Source organism: Procambarus clarkii, chromosome 19 (assembly GCF_040958095.1).
Source record: "Procambarus clarkii isolate CNS0578487 chromosome 19, FALCON_Pclarkii_2.0, whole genome shotgun sequence".
Lineage (NCBI taxonomy): Eukaryota > Metazoa > Arthropoda > Malacostraca > Decapoda > Cambaridae > Procambarus > Procambarus clarkii.
In genome coordinates, this window is record NC_091168.1 from 3,429,398 (window position 1) to 3,454,328 (window position 24,931).

Genomic DNA, 24,931 nt, shown 5'->3' on the forward strand with positions numbered 1-24,931 from the left:
TAATTTGTCAATGCAATCGGAAACTTTGAAACAGAATCGTAACATATTTAGTATAGCATGTGTTGCTCTTACGTTCAACAGATGGCATTGTTTCTTAAAAAATTAATGTTTTTATCATTCACAAAATTTCATGCTCTGCCAAAGCTTATATTCACTTGGGGTGAGGTGGAACAAGACGTGATTGAGATGAACAAGTGGATGAATGGCATAATGGGTATTAATAGGACATTAAATCCCTATGTTCTTGCATCTACTGTCTCTGGGTAGGTACAGGGTCTTGAAGTGGGTAGAATGTAATTGTGTTAACTGGCTGTTGAGTGCTGGTCTTGACTTTTTGATGTGTTGGTCCTCACTGATGATGACCTACACATCAAAAAGTCGAGACCAATGGAGTGCCAGTGGGTACACTGTTGGTCTTATACAAGGCCAGCCAGTGAAATGCAAGTTTGTTCAGTGTGGGTCCTATACAAGGGCAGTCAGTGGAGTGCCATTGGGTACACTGTGGGTCTTATACAGGGCCAGGCAGTGAGTACACTGTGGGTCTTCTACAAGGCCAGCCAGTGGGTACACTGAGGGTCTTATACAAGGGCAGCCAGTGGAGTGCCAGTGGTTACACTGAGGGTCTTACAGAAGGGCCGCCAGTGGATACAAAGAGGGTCGTAAACAGCACCATCGAACATCCTGTGTAACTAGGCGTGAGCTGGTGTGGATTCCGGTATTCACAGTCACTTAAAACTGGTGACGCACTGTACCAGTTGCGTTACAGTTGGCCTGAGTCACGTACCACCCGTAGAAGTCATGGATAATATTGTGGTGGTAGAAATGTGGGTCGTGGAGTCGTACACAGAGGTCACACAGAACACGACTTCCACCAACAGTGGAAGGTTGGTAGTGCCGCCTCCACTCCAACATCTTCATGTACTCCTGCAACATAGAACAACCAACATAGATAATATTAATAACCCTCCTCAGTTATTCTCAACGTACTATATGAACTCGGCTGTGAGTACTTTGTTACAACACACAAAGAAATAAATACAGTATTAGTACTAATTAGAAATACAAATAAATAAATATAGTTTACATAGAGAGTATTCACAATAACTTGATGGGTTCATGGGAAAATTTTTATGCCTTTCACGACAACCTGGAATTTACAAAATTTACAGGTTGCAATCCTTTTGACCATGTCGTGGCCTAGTTGACTTGGGCGTGTGCCTGGTAACCCCCCCCCCCACCTCAGTAAACATTTTCTCGTTTTCAAAATGAGATAAGTACCACATTTAATTGTTTTAATTACGTTTTAAATTATGTTTTATACACGTGTTTTGAGAAGTTGTAAATACGATTATAAAACGGGAGGTCATAAGGTTTTAATAAAACGTATTTTAATGTTATGATATAACGTTTTAAAATTATGATATAATTATATAACGTATGATAAAACAAAGAGTTTTAAAACGTTAATTTTATTTAATAATTATTGAAATTATTAAGCATAATTATTTTTATTGCATTAAAAAAGATAGAGACAGACAAGGAGAAAAGAGGAGAGATGCAGAGACATACAGACAGAAAGAGGTGAAAAACAAAGGGAGAGAGACAGAAAGAAATAAGTAATAAACAAAGAGAGAGTAAAGAGAGGGAGATGTAACACCTCTATAAAATATGAACTATAAACTGTATACTTAACTAATAATATAAGACAGAGCAACACTTCCTATCGGTTGCACTTGGCAACACTGTTATTGAACACTGTAATATGAGCTGACATAAGATGGTTACACCGGAACCAAAAGGTACACTGCTAACTAGGAAATGCTACACAGGATTAAAAAAATGCTGCCACCATCTGCCTTGACCATTGAGACTATATCAAGCAACGAGGCAAGAAACATTGCTTGACTTGGAGAGTACTTTCAATAACTGTCATTAATAATGGGACGGTTGTCAACCCACTATATCCAAAAGGCTAAGATGATTCAACAATTGACACGGGAAATTTAACAAAAGTTTATTGAGAACAAAATTATGCTAATCACCACTATAAATCCTACTCTAACACTGGCCAATAGTTAAGAAATTTAAACATGGAACAAAACCCTCAGAGATCACACTTTACCTTAAGACCTCTGTCTCTCCTTCCCGTGGATTCACTCTGTCCTTCCCTGGCTCTGCGATGTTCTCACAGACACACTCTGGACCCTGGTGTTCGGCACTCTCTCTCTCTAAGTCTCTACAGGACCAATATATACACCCAAAAAGGGGGGGGGGAGAGGGGGAGATTTGCTGTTGCTACCTACACCAAGAATGTAAGAGGTCAGCCACACATGCACAAACACTCAAGAATTTTCATTAAGCTTGTTTGACATTCACCATACACTGTTCAAGAGAGGAATTATTTATTACGTGTGTGACTGACCTTTGACCTGGCCAAAAGGGGGAGATCCACGGGTGTTTACACATAAGAATCTGGGGTCTAATCCCATTGCAATGTTTGACAAGAGTATCATGAAATATTACATACTTGAAACTAGCTGACTAAAACTAACCCAGGAATTTTTAATCAACATATAAGATAATTCAGAGATCACTGGGCTGACCTCTTGGAGAAGGCTTCCCTGGGTGTGAACTCTAGGGTCATGGGTGTTACAAAGAGAGAGAGAGAGAGAGAGAGAGAGAGAGAGAGAGAGAAAGAAAGGAAGGAAGGAAAAGAGAGAGTTTGTGGGATGGGAAGAGTGAGGGAGAGGGGTGCCAGCAGGGGAATGGGGGTGTTTGCTTGTGTGCGTGCATGCATGTGCGTGTGTACTCACCTATTTGTACTCACCTATTTGTGCTTGCGAGGGGGTTGAGCTTTGGCTCTTTGGTCCCGCCTCTCAACTGTCAATCAACTGATGTACAGATTCCTAAGCCTACTGGGCTCTATCATATCTACATTTAAAACTGTGTATGGAGTCAGCCTCCACCACATCACTGCCTAATGCATTCCATCCGTTAACTACTCTGACACTGAAAAAGTTCCTTCTAACGTCTCTGTGGCTCATGTGGGTACTCAGTTTCCACCTGTGTCCCCTTGTTCGCGTCCCACCAGTGTTGAATAGTTTATCCTTGTTTACCCGGTCGATTCCTCTGAGGATTTTGTAGGTTGTGATCATGTCTCCCCTAACTCTTCTGTCTTCCAGTGTCGTAAGGTGCATTTCCCGCAGCCTTTCCTCGTAACTCATGCCTTTTAGTTCTGGGACTAGTCTTGTGGCATACCTTTGGACTTTTTCCAGCTTCGTCTTTTGCTTGACAAGGTACGGGCTCCATGCTGGGGCCGCATACTCCAGGATTGGTCTTACATATGTGGTGTACAAGATTCTGAATGATTCCTTACACAGGTTCCTGAACGCTATTCTGATGTTAGCCAGCCTCGCATATGCCGCAGACGTTATTCTTTTTATGTGGGCTTCAGGAGACAGGTTTGGTGTGATATCAACTCCTAGATCTTTTTCTCTGTTCGTTTCATTAAGTACTTCACCTCCTATTCTGTATCCTGTGTCTGGCCTCCTATTTCCACTGCCTAGTTTCATTAATTTGCATTTACTCGGGTTGAACTTCAACAACCATTTGTTGGACCATTCACTCAGTCTGTCTAGGTCATCTTGTAGCCTCCTACTATCGTCCTCAGTTTCAATCCTCCTCATAATTTTACCATCATCGGCAAACATTGAGATAAACGATTCTATACCCTCTGGGAGATCATTTACATATATCAGAAACAGTATAGGTTCAAGGACTGACCCCTGCTTGACTCTACTCGTAACGTCTCGCCAATCTGAGACCTCATAATTTCGCAGACCTCATAATTTTTGCATCATCGGCAAACATTGAGAGAAACGATTCTATACCCTCTGGGAGATCATTTACATATATCAGAAACAGTATAGGTCCAAGGACTGACCCCTGCGGGATTCCACTCGTAACGTCTCGCCAATCTGAGACCTCACCCCTCACACTGACTCGTTGTCTCCTGTTGCTTAGGTACTTCTGTATCCAACGGAGTATCTTCCCTTTCACTCCAGCCTGCATCTCCAGCTTTTTCACTAGCCTCTTGTGTGGCACTGTATCAAAGGCTTTCTGACAATCCAAAAATATGCAGTCTGCCCACCCTTCTATTTCTTGCCTTATTTTTGTTGCCTGGTCGTAGAATTCAAGTAACCCTGTGAGGCAGGACCTGCCATCCCTGAATCCATGTTGAAGCTGTCTTACAAAGTTCTTTTGCTCCAGGTGCTCCACTAGCTTTCTTTGCACAATCTTCTTCATCATCTTGCATGGTATGCAGGTTAGGGACACTGGCCTGTACTTCAGTGCCTCCTGTCTATCCCCTTTCTTGTATATCGGGACTACGTTAGCTGCTTTCCAAATTTCTGGCAGTTCCCCTGTTGCCAGTGATTTGTTATACACTATGGAGAGTGGGAGGCACAGTTCTTCTGCTCCTTCCTTTAATATCCAAGGGAAGATTCCATCTGGGCCTATAGCCTTTGTCACATCCAACTCTAGTAAACACTTCCTTACTTTCCCGCTGGTAATCTCAAACTCTTCCAGTGGTTCCTGGTTAGCTATTCCCTCTCTTATCTCTGGGATTTCTCCTTGTTTTAAGGTGAAGACCTCTTGGAACTTCTTATTCAGTTCATCACACTTCGTTGTCGTTTGTAGTGAATCCTTCTGCCCCTATCCTTAATTTCATAACCTGTTCCTTTACTGATGTTTTTCTCCTGATGTGGCTATGCAGCAATTTAGGCTGAGTCTTTGCCTTGCTTGCGATGTCATTTTCGTATTGTCTTTCTGCCTCTCTTCTCATCCTGACATTCATTCCTGGCATTCTGGTATCTTTCTCTGCTCTCCAGTGTCCTGTTATTCTTATAGTTTCTCCATGCCCTTTTACTTTGCTGCTTAGCTAGCCTACATCTCTGATTAAACCATGGGTTTCTCATCTTCATTTCACTGTTTTCCTTTTGGGCTGGGACAAACTTGTTTGCTGCGTCCATGCATTTTTGCATGAGGTAGTCCATCATATCTTGGGCCGTCTTTTCCCTGAGCTCTTTTTCCCATGCTATATCTGTTAGGAATTTTCTTATCTCCTCATAGTTTCCCTTTTGGTATGCTAACCTTTTGGTTTCGGTATCCCTCCTCGAGTTCAATAACCCTTCTTCAATCAGGTACTCAAACACCAATACACTGTGGTCGCTCATTCCTACTGGGGCCTCAAAACCGATTTCTCTTATGTCAGAGTCGTTCAGAGTGAAGACCAGGTCGAGTCTCGCTGGTTCGTCATTTCCTCTCATCCTTGTGGGTTCTCTGACATGTGTGTGTGTGTGTGTGTTTGAAAGGGAAGGCGTGGGAAACTGAGAGGTGGGAGAGGGATGGGGATAGTCACTTCAGACCTAGTGAAGGAGGGGGGGGAGGGGTCATAGGGGAAGGGGTGTTATGGGGGGAGTGTGAGGGCATGGAAAGCGCTAGGGGGAGGAGAGTGTGTGTGTTAGAGGGTGATTGGGAGCGAGTGTGTATGAGGGAGTATTCACCTAGTAGTGCTTGCGGGGGTTGAGCCCTGCTCTTTCGCACCCGCCTCTCAACTGTCAATCAATCAATCAACTATTACTACTAACTAATAATTAATTTTTATTTTTTTTCTACACACACACACACACACACACACACACACACACACACACACACACACACACACACACACACACACACACACACACACACACACACACACACACACACACACACACACACACACACACACACACACACACACACACACACACACACACACACAGGAAGCAGCCCGTAGCAGCTGTCTAACTTCCAGGTAATTATTTACTGTTAGGTAACAGGGGCATCAGGGTGAAGGCTACTCTGCCCATTTGTTTTTCCGGTGGTGCTGGGGGATCGCACCCCGGACCCTAGGTCCATGAGTCTAGAGCACTGTCCACTCAGCCACCACTCACCCAGCGTGTGTGTGTGTGTGTGTGTGTGTGAGTGTGTGTGAGTGTGTGTGTGTTTACTAGTTGTGTTTTTACGGGGGTTGAGCTTTGCTCTTTCGGCCCGCCTCTCAACTGTCAATCACCTGTTTACTAACTACTTTTTTTTTTCCACACCACACACACCAGGAAGCAGCCCGTGACAGCTGACTAACTCCCAGGTACCTATTTACTGCTAGGTAACAGGGGCACTTAGGGTGAAAGAAACTTTGCCCATTTGTTTCTGCCTCGTGCGGGAATCGAACCCGCGCCACAGAATTACGAGTCCTGCGCGCTATCTACCAGGCTACGAGGCCCCATGGTGTGTGTGTGTGTGTGTGTGTGTGTGTGTGTGTGTGTGTGTGTGTGTGTGTGTGTGTGTGTGTGTGTGTGTGTGTGTGTGTGTGTGTGTGTGTGTGTGTGTGTGTGTGTACGAGGCCCCCGTAGTGTGTGTGTGTGTGTGTGTGTGTGTGTGTACGAGGCCCCGTAGTGTGTGTGTGTGTGTGAGTGTGTGTGGCACTCTATGGTCATCCCCTTGAGTACAAAAATGCCACGAAGCTTTAGGGGTTATTCTTTGACACTCGTTTGTCTTGGTCTCCCCATATCTCTTACCTCCATGTTGAGTGCTCTAAGGCCCTTACACTCCTTCGGGTATTGTCCCATACTTCTTGGGGGAGCAGATAGGCTCATACTCTTCGCTTTACATTCCTCTCTAGTTGGGAGGGAATGGAAATTCCCTCGGCTAGTTTTTCTAGTTTTCTAGATTAGGCTAGAGTGTAGGGTGCACTCTAGACAAGAAGTTTTCACAGTACCAGCACTTATATAGTGTTGGATGGAAGCTTATGCTAAGGACCATCGTTTAAGACTAGCCAGGAGTCTGTGACACTCTGTAGAGAGAGTTGCAGAATTTAGTCTGTTTTCTGGGAAATGGGACTTGGTAGAGTGTGAGGTGCAGGTGGGTACTTCACTAGCCAACGGTTTTAGAGGTGGGGGGGACAGAGGGGTGAACGTGGCCTTCCCCACCCTGTGAGGTATGACGTCACACTCCTAGGCCTCACCGCCTAGTGACGTCACACTCCTAGGCCTCACCGCCTAGTGACGTCACTGGACACCTCAGGGTAGGGTCGTCTGTAGTTCGTCTAGGCACCTCAGCCTCGTGGTGATGTTTAGGCGCGAAAGGCGGAGATTCGTAGCGGCACGATAGGCTGTGCTGGCTTTGTTCTGATTGGTCAAGACAAGGTGGGGGAGACGGGTCTTTTCCCTAGCCCACCAAAGGCAGTCTAGAGGCGGCGACCAAGCGGGCGGGATGCCGAGGGGTAGTTGTGGCGTGTCTGCCACCTCCACCCACCTTTAATCGTTGTATCATCCTTATTACTCATCACGCACGGTAATCCTGCCATCGTGGATCGTGTCGGGATCCAATTTGCGTGATCTTGGGCCAAGGAGTAAAGAAGGAACTGTGTAAGACTAGACATGTGCTCACCCATGAGGCACCAGGCAAGCCTCGTGATGTATCAGGTGGTATAGCTCACATCTGATGAGTTGTCTTGTCTATAATAACTGGCAAGTGGTGGAATTGGGTAGGGCTTCTCAGTGTTCATGGGACCGTAATATTCAGGAGATTACAGGACCCTGTTGGACTTTGAAATTCCACCTTGCCATGTCCGCCATGTTGTGCCTCCCGCCATTATCACACCCGGTGTACGAGCGAGCCATGCTCGTGGTGTAGGTGTGAGTGCATCTTCCACCATCGTTGTGTAGGCCTGAGCCCGCCAGCCAGCCTGAGGCAACCCCATGTGTGCGCCGCACCGTTCCGTGGCCAGACACGGGGCCACGAGATGGCCACACCCTTGCCAACCCGCCTGTGGGCCACTCCAGCCACCCCGCTCGCCATCTCATCCTGGGTAGGGCGCTACGACCACCTCGCGCTACTCCATGGCCACTCCTTAGCGCCACGCTGTGGCCACTCCTTAGGGCTACACAGTGGCCACATGTCTTGGCCACCCCCTTGGGCCACGCTTGGCCACATGCCCTGGTCACACCCTAGGGCCACACCTAGTCGACGCACATGGGAGCGAGCTAGGTGTTCTTCTGCAAGTGAGGCTGTGACTGGGGGAATGAAGGTAATGAGAGTGGTAATCGTGAGTACTCATTATATTGTAGTGTATGCAGTGTCTCTGGACTAATGTTAATTCCGGCACCAGCTGTGTTGTTCCATAGCGCCTGCCAGGCGAGGGAAACAGCTGAGAGGCAGCTTTCTGTAGTGATGTCAAGGTGACCGTCTGTGAGGGTGTATATTATACACAGAACCATACATGTAGATGTATATAGATATGTTGTGTGTGTAGACTGACTCGAGTATGTAAACTGGTCAGTGTAGATATTTCTACCATGTAAGTGATCGTTGAACGTTCGATTAAATATATATATCGTTCAGAGTCAAGATTAATGCCATGTTGCCGCATGTTAATTATATTTACAGAGATAGGCAGGCCAGTGTAGTAGGGTTGTCAGTGGACACCGTGAGGTCTGTATAATTATGTATAATTTCTCTAGTGATATTGTTATTATATGTAAATTTATGTGGATGAATGATGGGTAAGCTATTTGATTTATGATCATTGATTAGTGTGTACTATTTCCATGTGTTTCATTTGCATGTATATTATTACGGTGTTGTGTGGTGAGTCAAAAATTGTGATTGCTGACTGATTGCATAGTGATGTCATTAGCATGTGGGGTATGCTGACAGCATCATTATGTTTGTATGTTTGGGCAGTGTTGTTGTTTGGTATACGTTATATTGCTGCCCTAGCAGCTGTGTTGATGATTTAAGGAGGTCCCTTTAATTATTCAGGGGAATTCACAGTACTTAATGAGAGAGCAAGCAATTGATTGGTTAATCTGCCTAATTAAGAGAATTAGTACCAGCTGTCAGTGTAGCGACAGTGTCTTATATTAACGTAAATTGTTTTTCTAGAGTAGTGATTCCACACAGTAATTCCTTGCAACTGTTGCAAGATTAAAGGGGGCAGTAATATAGGTATACTTTTGCTGTTGCCAAACCGTGTGTGTCATTACTGTGTGGGTGCAGTAATATCCGTGTTGCAGAGACGCTGCAATCGTATGTGGGCTGTACATTTGTTTTGTTATGCCACTGTAAGTGTGACCTATGTAACCTGGGGTTACTTTGTGATCTTTAAGTTGTGTTGATGACTTAAGGATTCAATGAGAGTTAATTAAGTGGTAATTAACGACATAAAGGGTTGCACATTACTTAATGAGAGAGAGAGAGCTGTTAAGGGAAATAGTGTTGAGCTTGTTGAGATATGTTTCAGGTGCAATTAATTGCCCGAGTTGACTAATTGACCACTCTAGCTAATTATGTAATTAACATTCTCATCATGAATTCCCATAGTGGGGAGGAACTGTCAAAGTCTGACAGAATTTGTGTTAACGTAATTTGTTTGAGACTAATTACCTTTCTGGGGTATAGCAATTAGTGGCTCATGATAATTAGTGGAGTAATTAACGTCAAAGTTCTTGATGACTCGGTAAAGCGAGGTCATTGAGCTAGCATAACTCGTTATATTAATAATATCCTGTCTGGTGACAGTGGATTAAGATGCTCATGTTAATTAGGGTAATTAACACCTCGTCCGTGAATTCACAGTGATGAGACCTGCTTAGGCAGTGCGGAGTGAGACGTATTTATGTATGATTAATTATCGGTCCTGGTGACAGTTAATTAATTGCTCGGGGTTAATTAGAGTAATTAACGTTCATTTATGTAAAAGTTTGACATAGACTGTTGAGAAGCTACCAAGATAGTGGTAGGCTTAGTTAACGTAACTCGATTGGGATTTAATTAGTTGTCCGTTTGACATTAATTAGGAATTACTCACTGAATACTTGAAAGGAGTCAAGTGTGATGTAATTTAAGAGACTTTGAGTTATTGTTAACAAGTTGACTTGTGTTAAGAGAGACAAGTGTTGGTGATTAACGTAGAGTACCATCATATTGTTGTCTATGAGAGACAAGTGTTGGTGATTAACGTAGAGTACCATCATGTTGTTGTCTGAGGGAGACAAGTGTTGGTGATTAACGTAGAGTACCATCATGTTGTTGTCTGAGAGAGACAAGTGTTTGTGATTAACGTAGAGTACCATCATGTTGTTGTCTATGAGAGACAAGTGTTGGTGATTAACGTAGAGTACCATCATGTTGTTGTCTGAGGGAGACAAGTGTTGGTGATTAACGTAGAGTACCATCATGTTGTTGTCTATGAGAGACAAGTGTTGGTGATTAACGTAGAGTACCATCATGTTGTTGTCTGAGGGAGACAAGTGTTGGTGATTAACGTAGAGTACCATCATGTTGTTGTCTGAGAGAGACAAGTGTTGGTGATTAACGTAGAGTACCATCATGTTGTTGTCTATGAGAGACAAGTGTTGGTGATTAACGTAGAGTACCATCATGTTGTTGTCTGAGGGAGACAAGTGTTGGTGATTAACGTAGAGTACCATCATGTTGTTGTCTATGAGAGACAAGTGTTGGTGATTAACGTAGAGTACCATCATGTTGTTGTCTGAGGGAGACAAGTGTTGGTGATTAACGTAGAGTACCATCATGTTGTTGTCTATGAGAGACAAGTGTTGGTGATTAACGTAGAGTACCATCATGTTGTTGTCTGAGGGAGACAAGTGTTGGTGATTAACGTAGAGTACCATCATGTTGTTGTCTGAGGGAGACAAGTGTTGGTGATTAACGTAGAGTACCATCATGTTGTTGTCTGAGGGAGACAAGTGTTGGTGATTAACGTAGAGTACCATCATATTGTTGTCTGAGGGAGACAAATGTTGGTGATTAACGTAGAGTACCATCATGTTGTTGTCTGAGGGAGACAAGTGTTGGTGATTAACGTAGAGTACCATCATGTTGTTGTCTGAGGGAGACAAGTGTTGGCGATTAACGTAGAGTACCATCATGTTGTTGTCTGAGGGAGACAAGTGTTGGTGATTAACGTAGAGTACCATCATGTTGTTGTCTGAGGGAGACAAGTGTTGGTGATTAACGTAGAGTACCATCATGTTGTTGTCTGAGGGAGACAAGTGTTTGTGATTAACGTAGAGTACCATCATGTTGTTGTCTGAGGGAGACAAGTGTTGGTGATTAACGTAGAGTACCATCATGTTGTTGTCTGAGGGAGACAAGTGTTGGTGATTAACGTAGAGTACCATCATGTTGTTGTCTGAGGGAGACAAGTGTTTGTGATTAACGTAGAGTACCATCATGTTGTTGTCTGAGGGAGACAAGTGTTTGTGATTAACGTAGAGTACCATCATATTGTTGTCTGAGGGAGACAAGTGTTGGTGATTAACGTAGAGTACCATCATATTGTTGTCTGAGGGAGACAAGTGTTGGTGATTAACGTAGAGTACCATCATATTGTTGTCTGAGGGAGACAAGTGTTGGTGATTAACGTAGAGTACCATCATATTGTTGTCTGAGGGAGACAAGTGTTTGTGATTAACGTAAAGTACTTTGTTGCTGACTGCTGTGGATAGTCAATTAACGTAATTAATCACATAATCAATTTTGTAATTAAGGCAATTTCTTTTGTTTATCGTCTGGAGACGAGTAAAGTAACTTGGGGATTACTGGAGAAGTGTCTCAGAATCCCACCTTGCCTGGCTTTGTTTACTGTTTACATTTGCAACTTCTTGCAGGGAGTTGCAAAGAGTGTTCACATTAGGTTGTGATAAGGGGGGTCAGTGTTGGACTATCCGCCTAGTTACGTGGGTATCTCGCCTGGAGGGTTGGAGGACCCATAAGATTGTGATTATAGTATCTGTTCACCGTGAAGCCGTGACAATATTGATAGCAAGCTTGTGTCGTCAGTGGGCATCTTTTTTCAGTTAGTTCAATTAGTCAGCCCGAAGTGTCAGCAAGATGGAGACTGCTGTTATTTCTCCAGAGGCTGTTGAAAAGCTGTGTTGCAAGTGCCACTGGATGGACATTAACGTAACGATTCACTCACTGTGGTTTAAACTAGGCTTGTGAATTATTTGTTTACAATATTGCGTCGTCAGTGGGCACACCTGTGTTCAGGTTAGTTCAGTATGCAGCCGCACAGCAATGAACCGGAGTCGTTTCTATTTAGCTGCTGTTATAGTGCCATTTGATGGACATTAACGTAACGTAAACTCGATGTTGTAGTAATTTAGTCTCTTGTAAATAAATTGTTTTGTTATAGAAAACGGTCTTTGATGTCAACCTTTCAACCATTCTTTTCCACCCATGTTCTGCTTTATACGAATGTTTCAATGTGATTTTTTTAATGATGGCTGTTCTTGGGAAATTCGGATTCCAATTCATAGCACCACATCAAATACAAATATTTGATTGTGAGAACCCGTCGGTTACCGTTTATTGGTTTTAACGTCCTTTTTTTTAACTAGGAGGAACCAGCGGTCTAAGTGGACAGATTTTCACCCTTGTGGTGGAAGCCTGGCAGTTCGCTCCCGCTTTTCCTTTTTCTATTGGTCTCATGCTTAGAGTAGAAAAATCTGCAGTGTGCAGTTCTTTATGCACTCATCCTGTCTAAGCTCGATTATGGGTGCCCTGCTTACTCGTCTGCTTCTCCTTCTACTCTTCGCCATCTTGATGCTTTGCACCATACTGGGTTGCACCTCAGCTCTGGTGCCTTTCGTTCGACTCCCGTTCTCAGCTTGTATGCTGACACTGGCTTCCTATCTCTCTGGGACCGCCGTGATGGCTACTGTCTTCGCTATCTTGCGTGGTCCTTAGTTAAAGTTAAAGCACGACAGAGGCGAGAGGAACATCTTTCCTCTCGCCTCTGTCGTGCTTTAACTTTTACCCCTCCTGCAGTTCCTGTTCCTCTTCACCACCTCCCTCTTTCTGTCCGGTTATCTCGTGTACAGGATTCTCTCTCCGTTCGTATTTCTAATGTTTCTCCTCGTGTTGTTCCATCTTTGCGCCCGTGGAGAGTCCCCCTTCTGCAGTTTTGTACATCCTTGACCCGCATCACTAAAGCTTTTACCCCTCCTACTGTTCTAAAACGCCTTTTCCTTGAGCACTTTTCTTCTCATTCCCGCTCTGTTTCCGTCTTCACCGATGGGTCTAAGTCAGCGGACGGTGTTGGCTACTCTGATGTTTTTCCTGATCGCACTTATATGTGTCGCTTGCCTCCGGAGACTAGCATCTTCACAGCGGAGCTTTATGCTATTCTCTATGCTCTTCGTCTCCTGCTTTCTCGTTGTCAATCTTCCTTTGTAGTTGTTGTTGACTCTCGTAGTGCCCTCATGGCTCTCGGGTCCTTTAATCCGGTTCATCCAGTGATTGTCGAGATCCAGCATTGGCTCTTTCTTGTTCTCAATAAATTTAAGTCGGTTGAGTTTTGTTGGGTTCCCAGCAATATTAGTGTCTCTTTAAATTAGCGTGCGGATTCTGCCGCCAGGGAAGCTGTCCGTTCTTGTCCCATCTCTCGTAAAGGTATTCCTTATTCCGACTTTTACCCGGTTATCCATTCCTCCGTCCTTACCCGTTGGCAGGCTTGTTGGTCGTCTGTTACTGGTAACAAACTACGTAATCTTAAAAGTTGTGTGTCCTCGTGACCGTCCTCCTACCACCGTAACCGGTGATAGGAAACGGCTCTGGCGAGGTTGCGTATTGGCCATACTCAGCTTAACTCATGGTCACTTGATGGAGCACCGCCCTGTGCCATATTGTCCTAATTACATTCTCCCTCTTACGGTCGTGCACATTTTTGTTGAATGTCCTGACTTCCAGGACGAACGTGTGTCTTGTTTTCCGACCGTCCCCCGCGGTCGCTTGTCTCTCAATAGTATTCTTGGTGACTCGGATACTTTTGATATCGTTCGTCTTATGCGTTTCTTTTCTTGTATTGGCATCCTTGATGATATTTAGCGCCCTCTGATTATTTGATGGTGCTACATAGCCTTCCCGGTTTGGTGCCTTCTTTTGATAATTACTTACTTGATGATTGTATTATTTTCTTTTTAAGATGAAAAACTTTAAACTAAGCTAAAAAATGTACACACAAGAAATGATTCTACATTCAGTAACCACCTACTGACTTCGCTGACTAACTGAGACCACATATAGACGGTGTTGATGATTGTGTTATTTCCTTAAAGATGAAAAACTTTAAACTAAACTGGAAATGTTCCCACAAGAAATGATTCCTACATTCAGTAAACTCTTCCTGACTGGACTGACTGAGACAACATACAGAGGGACTAGACAGATTTACTTTAAAATGGTATTTGGACGAATAAAGTATTAAGAATGGTATATATTCAGTTTTACTGTAGCGAACATAACCTCTCACATTGGGTTATTGTAGGTCTAACCCCTTAATGTCACTGTTATCATGTGAGGGGGGGGGGTTAGGAGAGACAACCCCATCACTAGACGATGATGGCAAATCCTTGACGCCAGGCACTGATGAGACAAATGCCACACAAGGCGCTAAACGCCTCAAGGTTGTCTTGCCCATCATCATTGGTTTCAAGGTCAGACGGTCTGAAACTGTCTGTCTAATAGAGAACATATACAGACTTGATGATCGTATTATTATTATTACTAACTTTTCAAAATGGAAAAAACTTAAAATAAGCTTGATGGTAGAAGCTAATTAAAGAACGCTAAATATCTGATTAGTTCGCTCTACCACTAAGATGATGGAAACGATCATAAGTTCTTATAACTCAGCTAGTGTTGTCTAAAGCACGGACACACGCGTGAGAGTGTAAACATCGTGATGTGTTGTGTGGTGAGTTTTGCCATATATGGAATATTATCTCCGTTATGATTCAGTAATGTTTGTTCTACTTCAATAAAATAAAAATATTTATCAACATTATGTTTAACAGTTATTGAATAAAATATTAAGAGTGGTGAATATTCTGTTTTCATTGTCCGGCTATGATAACAATAGTCCTTTTTTTTTTTTTTTTTTTTGCTGACCTAATGAGTGGTAGCGGCTTGTGAGGCGAGCTGTCATCTCGCGAGAGAAAGTGGATGTCCGGACGTGGGTCGCTAACGAGCTGACAATGACACACAGCACTAAATGCCTCAAGGTTGACCTGACGAAATAGTGGCAGAACCCAAATCCTTATTCTCATTCTGGTTGTACATAAAGCTGATATACGCACAGTGATAAACTGACTCAGTTTTTTTTTTTTTTAATCGTGTTGATCCTAACAAATTGAAGCTGACTATTACACTAATGTCTCAGCTGGAGAGAAGCAATGTAAATACCTGCTTCAAACTAATGTTGGATGTTACATCGGTTACTGAATACATTTTTGGATAATGTAAACCTTAGAGTGTGCCTTGAACTACAACCAAATAAATGGCTTGTACTCAGTGATAATGAACAAGCTAAATTTAAATATAATATCAAGTCTATGATTTTCACCATTATGTTACATTGTGTATTACAAGATCTAAAACAGTCACACAGTAATAGAAAGAACGAACGAACGATGTTTACATGTTGGTCACGTTACGTTACGAGGTGAAAACACACACTAGCATTGATTTGATTTGATTTGTTATAAGAAAAATGAAGACTGCCTTACGACTGATGTTGATGCTAATCTTAACCTGTTATTGGGAAAGAAGTATGTTTGCATGTTAGTCACGTTACGTTACGTTAGGTAGAAAGGATTTACATCAGCAGAAAGCTTATTTTCCACATTATGTGTCATTTTGAGTTACAAGGTCTAAAACAGTCACATAGTAATAGAATGAATAATGTTTGCATGCTGGTCATGCTACGTTACGAGGTGAAAACACACACTAACATAGATTTTGATTTGTTATAAGAAGAATGAAGACTGCCTTACGACTGATGTTGATGCTAATCTTAACCTGTTATTGGGAAAGAAGTATGTTTGCATGTTAGTCACGTTACGTTACATTATGTTAGGTAGACACACTTTACATCAGCAGAAAGATTATTTTCTGCGTTACGTCACATTGTGTGTTACGAGGTCTAAACAGCCACACAGTAATAGAATGATTTTTGCATGATGACCCCGTTACGTTACGAAGTGTATAACACACACTAGCATTGATTTGATTTGTTATAAGAAGATTGACGACTGGTATACGATGAGGCTTGTTACTCTTAAAAGTTATTTGGAGAAAGAATGATGTTTGCACATTTAAAAATATTATTATTATTGTCGTTGTAAATGTCTCAGTGTTTAATAAAGAATAACAATTTATATAAACTGGGTATATACCCTTAACTACTTATTTGTTCTGAATACAGAGACATGCATGCTAGTGCCAAAACCTGAGGGGTGAGAAGTAAACAGAGCATGCTAAGTGTAAGGGTAGCGGGTAGGCGGGAGCTGCCACTTCCCTTAAGAAGACACGCAAGACCCTCGTCTCGCCGCCTCCACACACCTGGTGATGAACTCCCGTACCTCAGAAGAGGAGATCTCTTGTGACTGATAAGGTGGGCTGACAGGGAACTATGAAAGCTGAGGGGGCGAGAGGGGCGGATACACACACCTCCTTCTTTACTGAGAAAAAACCTAACTAAAACATATATATGGTACTGCCCTCCCGACATCCCTATTTTTTAAACTAACGCAAATAAACAGAATGTGTGTGATCTTATCTTATTATTATTAATATTATTATTCTACTCAATGGTAAGGTGCTGGAGGGAGCGCGCGAGGGGTTATGGTGGGGGCTATTGTCGACATAATACTCCCCTCCCCCCCCCCCCCTCCCACACATTTACCTCAGTCACACGACCGCTATCAAAGGGGTAGGCCGTCTGAACACTCACTCTCTCACCCATGTGGTATGTGGTGTGCCTCATGCCCTATGCGGTGTGACATGGGCCATGTGGTAAGTATGTGGCACTCCATTACGGTCTAGGCTGAAGGGTAGGGGAGAGTGAGGTGAGGGGACCTCCTTTGTTTACAAAAATATTATGAGTGCTTCGATCACAGCTCAGTTGCCAGTGTGACATCCCACTGTGAACACACTCGTGCATGACACGAAATTAACGACTCCTCTTAGACCCAGTGTTGAAGACTTAGGACTAGAGGCTGAGGCGAAAGCAGCGGCAGAGACTATGGAGAGAAAATTATACGTTTTTGGTAAAATATACACACTTCACTCTGCCATCTAGCCTTTCCTACATACAACAGACATATTGTTTAAAAAACACGAAAGTGTGAGGCGCACTACCACTCAGAGTCAAAGCTCCTGGGTGGTTCTCTTCTCTGGGTATCTACTGGGTATGCCCCCTTTCATGGGAGGGCCTCCCCTTTTCGCCCACAACATATCCTTCTATTTCCTACATATTTTATTTAACTATATATCTCCACATGGTTAACTCTACGTAACATACTCATACACGTTCATCTTACAACTACTGCTCTTGCTCACCTGTTCCTATACATACACTTTTACTTCCCACGACTCACAACCCCTCACAAGATAATGACCTGGCACGCCCAGCCACCCACCGTGTCACACAAACACTCTGCGCGACGACGCACGCGCACCCATGCCCCTCCCCCCCCCCCGAGACTACGATGTGTGCAACACCTCTGCAGGAGCCTAATTGCCTCACCTGCCCAGGTGTTGCACACGGTCATAGTCTCAATTTACCCTACTATGGTTCTCCTGTAGTAATCTCGAATATTTCCTCCCTCCGTAATAAGTTTAGCTTGCAATGTGTCTTTAGTGGTAACCTTCTTTTGCTTCTCGAGGTCGAATATGTCGTCCAAAAAATGTAGAATCTCCGACTTCACTTTCTGGGCCATCTCACTTGGTCTGGACATAACGTGACAGTTTATTCCCAGATTTAAGAGATTGGTTTGGTCCATAGTGCGTTTTTTTTTTTTTTTTTTGCAGGGACATTCCTGTGCGGGCCCTAAGTCCCTAGCTGGCCCACTAAATGTTGCTTGTTTCTGTTTTACTTGGGCGGAGTATGAATATTTATGACTCGTATGGTCGCTTCAGTAAGATTTTGCCATATGTGTTTGACAACTTCTTCTGCTCTGTTGAATCTAAGTTGAAATCTTAATGGGTTTGTAACTGTGCACTGTGTTAAATAATGTTCCAGTGGTCTGTCGGGCATTTCTTCACAGTGCTGACATTTCCTCTCATCTTCCAGAACCTGTAAGCATATTTCCCATGCACATGGGTATCCAAGCCTGATGCAATGTAAGTGTACATCTGTTGCTCTTCTGCTCCCTTTCATCAAACTAAGTGGTACGTAGTTGGTTGAATCCTTGTACCAACCCGCAGATCCTGATGTTGCAACTGCTGTGTTGTGGTCACTGGAGTAGTGCGGTTGATCCCAGCAAGGTTTAAGAAGCCATTTCTAGGTCGAGGAACTGCCATAGGTCCTCCGAATAATGTTGTCAGTTTCAGCAAAAGAAGGTTACCACTAAAGAGTATCCAATACTTTCGAATAGTCTGCGTGGTCATGTGGTCAGAATACTCGACTTGTAAGTGGGTTATAAACTCCTGACAGTCTAAGGTTCGAACCTTACCCAGGAATGAGTCTTTCTGATTCATTCGGCATGTTGTTTATGTAAGTGTGCCTTAACAATTGAGACTCGAGTTTTCCTCTATAGTGAATCATTTGATGCAAATGATTTCTGAAAACGAAAATAAATAATGCAATTATTTGTATTTACAGAATATATATGAGGCACTGAGAGGTTTGATTTGAACAGAGGATGTGAGCGATGCATTGCTCGAGAAAAATTTGAATGTTATCAGTTGTAAATCTTCTCTAAAATATTTGTTATTCATAAACCTGCTTGTCCTCATAAACCAAGGCCAAAGTCCCTTCCATGAACCGGCCAAACCCCCTGTTTATGAATGAAAATCAGTTTACGCACGTCTCAAAACTGATGACGTCCGAACACATCCAGAACAAGTGCTTCGTTGACGACTTTTGTTTGAACCACAGCACTGTAAATGCTTCACCCACGTACTACAAATACCAGCCCGTCCTCCAAACAAAGACTCAAAAGTGATTCCATGCCCCCGCCTAACCCCCTGTTTATGAATGAAAAATAGTTTACACACAACTGATTTCATTCAAACACTTCCGGAACAAATGCTTCACTGACGAATTTTGTTCGAACCACAACGCTATTAATGCTTCACCCACGTACTACAAATACAATTAATCGCCAACGGAACCTAAACACCTATCTTAACCAATGCCTAAATATGCACAGTATGCTAGTATATAACAATATTAATTTATCTTTGAGAAAATTCCTATTTTGAATGAACAGCATGTTAAAATTGTTGAATATGTCTTTGGGGTCGACCGCTGGACGGACGAGTCGTGAGAGTCGACGGAAACGGACGTACGTCATTGCCTCCTAATGAAGAAGAAAGTTTGTAGCTCATGATGAAGAATTCGTGAGAGACTATGTAAACAGCGTATGAAAAAGCTGTTGAAGGACGATGTTTAATGTATTCTCAGTTATTATGGTAATGATATAGAGGCGACCTGAAGCCTATTGAGTGGTCTTGCCTTTGAGGACCCAACTGTGTGTAAATCCTTTTAAGTGGATAAATTGGGCAGGTGTTCCTGTGTGGCACCTGTTACATGACTTCTCACGCTCAAGTCAAAACGGGTTGGCGCCGATAATTGCACGTTTAAGAGCAATTTATGGACGACCGGGAAGAGCGCCATTTTTGGGCGTCGTTGGACAGGTGTTGTCACGACATCCTTTTGTGGTATGCGATCAATATTCTGTCATGTAGAGCTTGCTATAGTTAGATCATGTGCCCAGCGATTTTATAGGACGTTTGTGAATGTAGGTTAGAGTTTATGAAAATAATGAGACAATGTGAGGAATTTGCGATGATTTGATAATATGGAGGCGGGAGCGACATATGATCACTCAGACGAGTGCAGTGTACGACTGAGGGGAGGAAGCCTAACTGGGTGGACTCGTCCATTGTGGGGGAGCACACTTTTAGTGCAGATGCGGCAGTTGGACATTGTAGGATGAAATTTAGTTTATGAATATTATTTGTGTTTGATAGAAGAACATGTAATTATTATATGGTAATGGAATTGCAGGGTTTGTGTATGGTAAAGTTCGTGTATGGGGAACTTTGGGTATGAGCTTCAAGTCTAGTGAGGTTCGTATCTGGTGAAGTTCATATGGTGCATCTTCAAGTGTATAGTGGAACTTCAATGGTATAGGAGAACTACGTGTATGGTGAAGCCTATGTAGAGGATCTTCAGGTATATGGTGGAACTTCAAGTAGCAGTGGTACTTGGTGGACGTGTTTGGTCATTGTTAGACGCAGCAGTAATATTGAAGAGACTGTAGAAGTTTACACTTAATTTGAGGACCCATTGATGGATTGTACTAGTGGTGGGCCTCAGGACCCAATACATAGAATTATATGGAAATAATTATTGTTTGAGGGAGTTCATGAACTCATGTTATGAATGGCGCAGTGTAAGGTGAGAACGTTAATATTTTCCAGTTTCAGTTAATTTATATGCAAGTTGCCTAACCCTGACGTCGAGGAGGCAGGAGGTTGCGGGCGAAGATTAAGCAGCAGCCTAGCATAGTTTACTTGGTGGAACACTGATATTATATAGGTGTGAAGCTAGTTTGTTGGACCTGATGATACTATGCGGGTATTTATCATTCTTTATATTATTCTAATAAGTGTTTGTCTGTAGACAACTTGTTTGCATTTGTCCCAGTGAGAATTTAGAGAATGAGAGAGAGAGAGAGAGAGAGAGAGAGAGAGAGAGAGAGAGAGAGAGAGAGAGAGAGAGAGAGAGAGAGAGAGAGAGAGAGAGAAATAACTGTGGCCGGTCGACAGGGTGCATGTGGTGTGCAGCAGGAATAATATCGTAAAGGGGAACTAGAAAGAGGTCATCCCAAAGTAAGGAGAGAGAAGGTAAGTCATGTCGGCTCCGTGGGGTGTGTACTCGTGATAATAGGCTGAGCCGATTCCCCAAACAGTATGACGGTGAGCCCCTTTCTCCATAGTTTAGATCACTTAAGGGTGACTCTCCAGTGTGTATTCACCTAGCTGTGATTGCGGGGGTTGAGCTTTGCTCTTTCGGCCCGCCTCTCGGCTGTCAATCAACTCTTACTAACTACTAACTAACTATTCCCCCCCCCCCACACACACACTCACAGGAAGCAGCTCCGTAACAATTGCCTAGCTCCAAGGTACCTATTTACTGCTAGGTAACAGGGGCATTTATGGTGAAAGAAATTTTGCCCATTTGTTTCTGCCAGGTCCGGGAATCGAACCCGGACCACAGAGTCCTGCGCGCTGTCCACTCAGCTAATAGACCCCTATCTGGTAGCTGAGTAGTGTGTGTTCCATTGGTGGTGGTCTTAGCAGTAAGCATTTGTGTGTTTATTAATGTTTTTATCGAGGGTCTCTGATAAAATCTAGGGCACCCCTGATAATGGTCAGACATTGTTTCAAGTTAGGAAGGGGTTGCTATGTAAGGTTGGGTTTTCGAAAATTAAGAGTATAGGAGGTGTGTGGGTTTGATTATTTCAGGGAAAAGAGAGAGCGCAAAATTGTGTTTTGGCCACGAGCGGCAGACATTTCCAATGCATGTTTGAGCCTACCTGAGGGTGATCGGCGAGGTATTTCATTTTGTAAGCCAGTTGTTGGGGTGTGTAGTGTAGGGCGTTGATATAGGAGCCAGGAGGCATCAGGGCGCTGTAGTTGGCCGCCCCAAGCACCACCGGAATTAGTGGATAGTAAAGAAGGTTGTACAGCTTCTCCGTTACATAGTCCGTACATAAGGCGTTTTCAAACGCCAAATAAAACAGGTAACTATCGCCAGCCATCCTCATGCAGGGATCCGTTGCAGGTTTGTATGCGTGCTCAGCATATCGAGAACTTCCACACTTATGGCCGCCGCATCTGCCATACACATCGACCCGGGCGTATTTCTTCAAAGTTCGGATATATTGTAACCTTCCACTGTTGTCCTTACAGTTGGAAACGAACGCCACGGCCAGTTTCCTCCTGGTTTTGTTAGGAAACAGTACCGGATCTTGACGCCATGATGGAGGCAGGAAGGATGCGTCCCGGCCACGCCCCACAATAAACCCGTGGAGCACTAGGATGTCTGAGTCTCTCCGGTGGTGCATCGTGCGGTTGAAGAACCCGTCTAGCAACTTATAATTCGTATGGAAGAGGACGTTAGACTGTAAATGTGTTTCTGGCTCAAACATAACCCAGGGCTGAGAAGGGTCGCGTGGACCTAGGTCCACCAGCACCTTCTCTCTACTTGCCACACTCCGTAAGTGTATCAATACCACGTCTGCCGTCGACACCTGACAAGAGTTAGGGAAAAAAGTTAAAATTTAATATTTTGGTCATATAAATAGGCAATTGTAACATTCTCATGGTAACAAAAGTAAATATATCAAGCGAGTTATTAAGAGACTAGATAAACCTCTTATGTGCACCATTCTCCGTGTTATATTTCTTAAAGGTTGAGCAAGAATGTTCCCCGTGATGCTTCTGACAGGTTGAGTACGCTGCTGACTGCTGAACATAGAGCAGCCTGCTGACTGCTGAACATAGAGCAGCCTGCTGACTGCTGAACATAGAGCAGCCTGCTGACTGCTGAACATAGAGCAGCCTGCTGACTGCTGAACATAGAGCAGCCTGCTGACTGCTGAACATAGAGCAGCCTGCTGACTGCTGAACATAGAGCAGCCTGCTGACTGCTGAACATAGAGCAGCCTGCTGACTGCTGAACATAGAGCAGCCTGCTCTATGGGTAGACCGGAGTTCTGAGAGAGAAATGATCATTATAGGGATGCTTAAGATAAGTGCGAAAATCTAAGGTTCAAGATTCAAGAAGGGGCTTAGGAGTATGGAAAGAAGGAGAGAAATGAAAACTGGAGCTAACAGTCGAAAAGTGAAAACTCAGTTCGGTCGCGACCGACACCGGATCCGCCACAATAGAACCCCGGAGGTGAAGGACTGGTGAGACATCTGGACCAATTTTACCTGATATCTTGTGAGTTTTCTTTCAGATCAGGGGCAGAGGAGTGTTAGTTGTAATGGTGGAGACAAAAGATCTCCAACTCTCACCATAAGCCAAGTGGATGGCTCTACGGGCCGCCGCTCTTGTCTTCCGAAACAAAATATAAGAACCGGGATCCGATGGCGTCGGTGTTTCTTCCAGGCTGCACGCTTACAGTGGACAGCCCAAGCATAGTCTGCATTCCACCAGGGTGAATTTTTTGGCCGTTCACTTTTGCGAGCCCTGGGAGGTAAAGCGAGGAACAGAGCGAAGGGAAGCGTCGAAAACGGTGTCATGTAAAAGGAGGCTCAGGGGAGCCTCCATTTATATGAATTTAACATGAGCTCTTATCATTATCTATTATCACCATTATTTCTCCCAGAACGCAGATCAGAGAGATTAGAACGAGTAGCACGTAACGTTCCAGTCAGCCTTGGCAAACAGCCACCTAGGGAAGGAGAGGGGAGGATGAAAAGAGGTGACAAAGATGGGGAAATGGTCTCTTTTATAGAGGTCATCAAGAACCTGCTATGTGAAGTCTAAATAAAGAGAAGAGAGACGTTATCTATATAAAGAGAAGTTGTAAAAAGAAGAGAGCAAAGTATACTTTGATATGCATTTTTAAACTTTTACGTCATATCCAATTCTATTACGTTAGTAATTTACTGGTAAATTGTTAAAAATCATAAAATCCTTCACATTTACTCCTACCCAATTCTAAATCAATGTTACTGGTAAATAATGCTGTCTTAATATTCCACAAATGATTGAAACGAGATTCTCCCAACTTACATAAATTTAACACAATGGTTCTTATAAGGACTTCTCAAGCTCATTATATACCCACCAAACACACGACGAAACTCTATGGTTGCTGCAACGTTGGAACAAGGTGTAACACCTTATAATAATTATAACAACCAATATAGCAAGTTGTAACAACGTTCTAATACATCATAAAACGATATAACCATATGTAACAACGTTATTACAAGTTGAAACAAGCTAGGAATCATAGTGGCCGATACGTTGTGTGTTTGCATGTCTTCTTCAACTATAGTTTCTCCGTGTTTTTTCCTACTATCAGAACACACAGATAAAGAGAGACATTCCTATTTACATCATGTCAATCAACCGCCAATGCAACATTATATTTGGTTTTGCTATCCATCCTATCAAAACTCACCTAACCAAACTTAGAGCAAAGCTAACTTTCTTTCAAACTATTGATTCCCCACCAATATGTTAAGGTCTCTTATACCTTAATCATTATCCATTATCACCATTACTTCTCCCAGAGCGCAGAAAAATAAATATATTTTCTCATAAATTAAAGGAAAAAGTGTAATTGAAGCTCTCATGAGATCTTATTCCCAAAGTCACAATATTAGTCAGAGTGACATATGGTTGGGATCAGTAATGGTGATCCTACATCACCATATTGAAAAGAATTGAATAATATATTTACATCAAAAATCATAATAAATAATAAAGGTTTCGCAAACATATTTAAATTTCACACTATTTCACTAACCTTACCATCGGAGCTAACTTCTAGATAGGTTCTAGGTTTGTAACCCGACTCTACTTCCATCCTTTTAAAATCCCTCACTGGTTATAGAACTATGTTTTCCACAACCCATCCTCCACTTTACATAGTTCTTTTTGTAACTATGTGCACCATCCTTCATATATTGACATAATGGACAATTAGATAGTAGAATTTGGGAGTTATCACTTTATAGAGTCCTGAAAAATAAAGCTAAAAACCAAACTGAAATATTCTTAGGACTAGTAAAGCACATATATGTACTATTAGGCCTCAGATAG

At 43.1% G+C, this 24,931-nt stretch overlaps 1 protein-coding gene across 1 annotated transcript; it reads right to left on the reverse strand.

The window, feature by feature from the left end:
- Positions 1–562: 562 nt before the first annotated feature.
- On the reverse strand, positions 563–24,695 carry LOC138366545 (alpha-(1,3)-fucosyltransferase C-like). Its single transcript, XM_069327578.1, has 3 exons — positions 24,636–24,695; positions 21,684–22,400; positions 563–924 (listed from the first exon to the last, which is right to left on the reverse strand). Exons 1-3 carry the CDS (start codon positions 24,693–24,695, stop codon positions 730–732), a joined length of 972 nt encoding a protein of 323 aa, XP_069183679.1. The 3' UTR covers positions 563–729.
- Positions 24,696–24,931: the final 236 nt, after the last annotated feature.